Source organism: Colobus angolensis, unplaced genomic scaffold, assembly GCF_000951035.1.
Source record: "Colobus angolensis palliatus isolate OR3802 unplaced genomic scaffold, Cang.pa_1.0 Scaffold128, whole genome shotgun sequence".
In the NCBI taxonomy this organism is placed as follows: domain Eukaryota; kingdom Metazoa; phylum Chordata; class Mammalia; order Primates; family Cercopithecidae; genus Colobus; species Colobus angolensis.
This window is the reverse complement of record NW_012114030.1, coordinates 1,493,079-1,498,883: the sequence shown is the minus strand read 5'-3', so window position 1 is coordinate 1,498,883 and position 5,805 is coordinate 1,493,079. Positions and strand designations below refer to the sequence as shown.

At 54.8% G+C, this 5,805-nt stretch overlaps 2 protein-coding genes across 2 annotated transcripts in view; one reads left to right on the top strand and one right to left on the bottom strand.

The window, feature by feature from the left end:
• Positions 1-1,029: 1,029 nt before the first annotated feature.
• Positions 1,030-4,505, bottom strand: TUFM (Tu translation elongation factor, mitochondrial). The gene is made up of 10 exons (XM_011933485.1): positions 4,315-4,505; positions 4,011-4,202; positions 3,533-3,699; positions 3,170-3,274; positions 2,917-3,081; positions 2,638-2,770; positions 2,451-2,555; positions 2,171-2,322; positions 1,956-2,075; positions 1,030-1,373 (listed from the first exon to the last, which is right to left on the bottom strand). The coding sequence occupies exons 1-10, from the start codon at positions 4,364-4,366 to the stop codon at positions 1,200-1,202; spliced, it is 1,365 nt and encodes a 454-aa protein (XP_011788875.1). The 5' UTR covers positions 4,367-4,505; the 3' UTR covers positions 1,030-1,199.
• A 197-nt stretch (positions 4,506-4,702) lies between these two features.
• SH2B1 (SH2B adaptor protein 1) overlaps positions 4,703-5,805 on the top strand; it is a 34,827-nt gene continuing 33,724 nt past the window's right edge. The window contains exon 1 of the mRNA XM_011933481.1: positions 4,703-4,933. The gene's annotated coding sequence lies outside the window, so the exon portion shown is untranslated. The remainder of the gene's footprint in view (positions 4,934-5,805) is intronic.

Here is a 5,805-nt window from a genome sequence, read left to right as displayed (position 1 = left end):
TAGAGACGGGGTTTCACCATGTTAGCCAGGGTGGTCTCGATCTCCTGACCTCGTGATCTGCCCGTCTCGGCCTCCCAAAGTGCTGGGATTACAGGCTTGAGCCACCGCGCCCGGCCGGGAATATATTTTCCTTATGATTTTCTTAACACTTTCTCTAGTTTGAAGAATACAGTATATAATACTTATAACACACAAAGTATGCTTTTGCATGCTATCAGCGAGGCTTCTGGCTGGCAGCAGGTTACTAGTTACGTTTTGGGGGAGTCAAGTTATATGTCAGGAGCTGGACATGGTAGTTTACACCTCTAATCCCAGCAGTTTGGAAGACCAAGGTTGAGCCCAGGAGTCTGAGGCTGCAATGAGCTAGGATGGTGCCACCACACACCCAGCCTGGGTGACAGCGAGACCCTGTATTTCCTTTTTTCCCTTTGTTCAGCCTCCCCATAGAGACTGTCGAAAATTGCCAATGCTGATTATATTTCAAGTCATCATGGAGTCATTGGCTATGATACTGCCCCTGTGCAAAGCTGGCAACATCTCAAAAACAAATTATATGTAGATTTGTGGCTACATGGAGGGGGGCTGGCACCCCTAACCCCTGCATTGTTCAAGGGTCAACTATAATATAAACATAACTTCATTGAGAAACCAAAAAATTTGTGACCTGCTTTATTGTGGTGGTCTGGAAGCAAACCTACAGCATCTGAGATATGCCTGTCCGGTCCCCATTCCCACAGAACGCGAATGGACACTAGACATTCACTTAGTATTCCGAGGAAACAAGGTGAGTTTGGCGCCTGAGCTGAGGCCATGCTGGCTCCAGAGCGATAGAACATTCTTTCCCAGTATCTCCCAGGAGGCTATTCAACGGTATCCTACCGTGTCTAGGCAATCACTAAGCTCACTGGACTTGATTTCTCCGTTAAAATTGCTCTGGGATCTCACAAGCTCCCCATCTGTCTGGGGTTCAACACCCTTTTTGTCCTCCCCTATCCTCTCCAATTCACACAAAGGACACAGGACACAGGCTGGCTTACTATTCACAGAAGTTTACTGACCTCCCCAGTCAGGCAGGCCAACCCTTTCAACCAGGGGAAATGTCCACCTAGCTGCCCTCTGCTGGGTTGCAGCCTGTGTCATGAGGGAGCCCTGGATAGAACAGGCCTTAAACACAAGGGAAGCTGAGCTCAGGTCTGCACTCAACCCCACTTGATGTTCTTCTCCTCCTCAGTCATGGCCAGCGTGTCGGTGACTAGACCGGTGCCGATAGTCCGGTTGCCATCTCGCAGGGTGAAACGCTGGCCTTTCTCCAAGATCATTGGCTGCCGCAAGATTAGATTGAACTTCAGGTCCTCCCCTGGCATGGCAAGCTCCTAGAGTAGGAAGAGAAGGATCATGCGTGGCCTCCAGGATGCCTTCATTCCTCAAGTTTTTTTTTGGGCACCTCGGAGGTTAAGAGTCATGGGAGAATGCAGCAGGGGAATGGTTCTGCCTGGGGACAGCGTCATCCATCCCAGGCTGTCAGGCAGATGCAAACAGCATATTGAGACAGGAAAACATGAAAGAGACCAGTGATGAGTGTTCCTAAGGTATGTTCTTGAGAAAAAAATGTCTAGAAGTTGTGGGTTGTGAAGGTTTCTTGGTCACAGGACTTCCTGAGCTTTCATATATAGTGAAACTCTCAGAAAGAAGAGACCTTTTCTAGGAAGTCTTTCTGTGGGTACATGCTGGCAGAGCTAAGCTTTTAACCTGCTTCAGCTTAGGGCACACTGGATGAGGACTCCCACCCCTAAGTCCATGGGCCATGCCCCTTCTCTAGCAGTGGCAAGCAGCCCCTTTCCACCTAAGGAAATAAAGTCACTTGGGTTGTCACAGTGTATCTTTGGAACTATGAGTGAAGCAAAGGTGATATAAAAAGTGCTCCCTCCACCCTACATTCCTCCCACCCACCATACCTTCTCTGGGGGCAGGATAACCCGACAGGCCATGTCCCAAGTCAGGGAGAACATGACAGGCATGAAGTGGGACACAAAGGGCTTGTGGCGGCCACCTTCCTCCTTGCTGAGGATGTAAACCTGGAGGAGAGTAAGCAATGAGGGTGAGACGGGCTCGGCTGGAATGCTGGGGACAGCTTGGCTCAGCTCTGCCCACCGTCACCTGGAGCCCTCACCTGGGCCTCCACCTTCTGGTGGGGCTTGATGGAACCTGGCTTGACCATGACCAGGCCCCGCCGCAAGTCCTCCCGCTTCAAGCCTCGAACCAGGGCCCCGAGGTTATCTCCGGCCTCGGCCCTCTCCAGGTTCTTATGGAACATCTCAATGCCTAGGAGGGAAGGGGAAAAGGAGTGGGGAGAAGAAAGGTGAGTGTGAGATGGAGGGAAGGCACAAGGGATCTGCCGGGGTAAGGCCACCCTGCAGTCAGCCCCTGGTCCCTAGGCTGGCTTCCTGTACCTGTCACCACAGTGCGGATGTTCTTGCTGTGTCCTAGGAGCTCACACTCATCTCCCTTCTTTAAAATGCCACGCTCTAGCGTACCTGTCACCACAGTGCCACGGCCTGAGAGGCAATAAGACAGGACATCAGGGACCCTGAGCTAGGCTGCTGCTAGAGAATGTGTGGGAACAGGCAGAGTCCTCACCAGGGACGGAGAACACCGCCTCTACAGGCAGCAGGAAAGGCTTCTCCAGGTCCCGGGTGGGCACTGGGATGTAAGTGTCCACAGCATCCAGCAGCTTCTGCACAGACTTCAGGCCTAATTCAGGGTCCCGACCCTGTTGAGGGGAAGCGACAGGACTCTGAAATCCCCATTCTACTCCTCTCGATTATCAAGAGCCACTTCCCAGACACAAAGCAGAGCTCTGGGTGCCCATCTAGCCCCACCCTCTGCAGCAGCCACCCTGCCTGACCCGGCCTTCACCTCAAGGGCACAGAGAGCAGAGCCTACGATGACTGGGGTCTCCTCCCCTTTATAGCCAAACTCGGTGAGCAGCTCCCGGATCTCCAGCTCCACCAGCTCCACCATCTCAGAGTCCTGGACAGCATCAGCCTTGTTCACATACACCACCACATGCTCCACCCCAATCTGTAGACAGCAGAGAGACAGGGACAGTATCCAGAGGGGCCCAACTCCCCACTCTTCCCCTCTGCACCTTTACCTAGGCTCTGAGTACCTGTCTGGCCAGTAATAAGTGCTCTCGGGTCTGGGGCATGGGGCCGTCATTGGCTGCTACAACTAGGATGCAGCCGTCGAGGGGTGCAGTGCCTGTGATCATATTCTGGGGAGGAGGAGGAGAGGAAACAGCCAAGTTCAATGAGCTCTTCAGTCCACATCCATATAGGCAAGTGTAGCAGTTAGACTCTCAGGCCCACCTTTCTCTATTATCTCCTCATCACCCATTCTGAGTGGCCATGGCCACAAACCTGCCATCTCATATCCAAACACTGAATATTTTAATTTCCTCCCCACAAGCCTAACATTTATCCTGACAAGAGGCAGCTTCTGGTCCTGTCTCCAGTGTCCCAGCAACCCTCACCTTAACATAATCTGCATGACCCGGGCAGTCTGTGTGGGCGTAGTGGCGGGCGGCAGTGCTATATTCCACATGGGCCGCATTGATGGTGATACCCCGAGCTCGCTCCTCCGGGGCATTGTCAATCTCCTCGTACTTCTTGAATTTAGCCCCACCTCCCTCGGCTAGAACTAAAGGAGGAAGAGAACACACTTCTCAGCTAAAGTTCCAGTGCTAGAGGCAGAGCTTAGACCACGCCCCTGAACCCTCCCACCTAAATACATAACCTCCTCCAATCTCTAACTCTTCTAGCAGAGAGAACTGTGGGTCAGAACGAAATGTTAGGGGGCCTTAAGGGTCTGCCCTGTGACTTCTTTAGGGTACAGCCTCTGCTCGTGGAGCCACAGTAAACACCTCCAGCAGACACTCTGCTAGCCTTGCCTCCCTGGCTCCAGGTCCCATCAGTAGATAGGGCGCTACTGGACGCCTCAACCCCACTCACTCTTCGTGATGGCTGCAGTCAGCGTGGTCTTGCCGTGGTCCACATGGCCGATGGTACCCACATTCACATGTGGCTTGTCGCGCACGTAAGTCTTCTTGACCTCCACGGCCAGGCCGCGGCACAAGGGAGGCAATGCCGGAGTCTTCAGCGGCCGCAACAGACCCTGCAGCAGGAAGGTCCCGGTGGCAAGACCTGCCGGGACCGAAGCTTGGGAGTCAGGCAGGGCAGGGGTCAGACCGAACCCAGCCACCTACCACACCCCCAAAGTGTTCCTGGGCCGCCATCGCCCTCCCCGACCCCTCACCGCTGAAGTGGGGCATCGCGCGCAGCAGGGTGGCTGCCGCCATTGTAGTCATACTCGCGCCCCGGGAACGGGGGAACGAGGCCCAGGAGACTGAGCGTGCAACAGAGGAAGGGCGCTTGCCGCAGGAAGGCACTTCCGACGGAAGTAAGGACTGGGAGGGCAAGTCCGGGCCTCTCTAGCCGCCAGTGTCTATGGCCGTCTCCGCCGCCGTCGGGCGCGCGGTCGAAGACGTCATGGAGGGGGCTGGTGTCTCGGGGGCGGAGAATGATCGAGAGGGTTTCCACCACTCGGGCCTCACGGGCTGAGGGGCAACGTAGTTCTCTCTGGCGGTCGCGGGGGGCACTGGGGAGCGTCCCCTAAAGCACCGGCGCCACGAAGGCTCATGGGCGTACTAGTTGTCAGGGCGACGGGCTGTGGAGGTGCTCAGCATGGGAGTCAGGCGGGCTAGGCCGGACCCGGAGGGAGGGGCTCGGGCTCGGGCTCGGGCTCGGGGAGGCAGCTGCGGCTCCGACTGCTCAGGAACCAACTGGGCCCGGCAGAGAGAGACCCCGAGTCCTCTGGAGTCCGACTCGCTACCCGGGTCTTGTGAGATATCTGGCCCCTTCTGCCGCAGCTGGAGGTAGGGGACCAGGTCCTGGACGCCTTTCGGGGGTGGGGTGAAGTGTGACCTCTCTCTCCGCTGAGGCTTTGTTTTCTAATCTGTAAAATGGGAATAGTAGTACCCACTTCATAGGGAGAGCCTGACCTCTGGCCCTGAGAGGAGACTAACTGGGTAGAAGTCAAGGTTGGGCCCTGTGAGGTCAGGCAGCTTGCCGAGACTCTGTACTGCTAAACCTCACAGGGCCAGAGCCCACAAGACAGACAGCTTCGCTGCCCACCCCTGTAGCCCCTCAGCAGCCTAAGGAGCAATTCCTCTGGGCATCGCCCCACCCATCTAATTTTGCAGATGAGGAGCCAGGGATGAGAGGCCAGCTAGGGGAGCCTTTAAGGGCAGCCTGAGTCTGCTTTATTCTGTCTGTGGCCCCAGCACCTAACAGAGTGGAGCATGCAGTGAACGTTGAATGAATGAGTGCAAGGGTAGTCAATGTCCCTTAACTTCAACATCCATCATCTCATGGCAGCTTCCACATGGCACTCCAAAGTGTTAATTGTGGTTGCTTAACCCTGATTTATGTTTCGGAACTCATCAGATCCTGAGACTCAGTGGACAGTGGTTGTTTCAAAGATTTCCTAATTCCTCCCCTGGAGATATGATTCCGTCGGGTCTATGCACAGACTGGGAAGCTGTGTAACAAACACCCTTCCAAAACTCAGAGGAGGCTGGGCATAGTGGCTCATGCCTATAGTCCCAGCACTTTGGGAGGCTGAGGTGGGAGGATGGTTTGAAGCCAGGAGTTCAAGACCATCCTGGGCAGATTAGGAGACCCTATCTCTACAAAAAAAAGTTTTTAAATTAGCCAGGCACAGTAGCGTGCACCTGTAGCCCCTCCT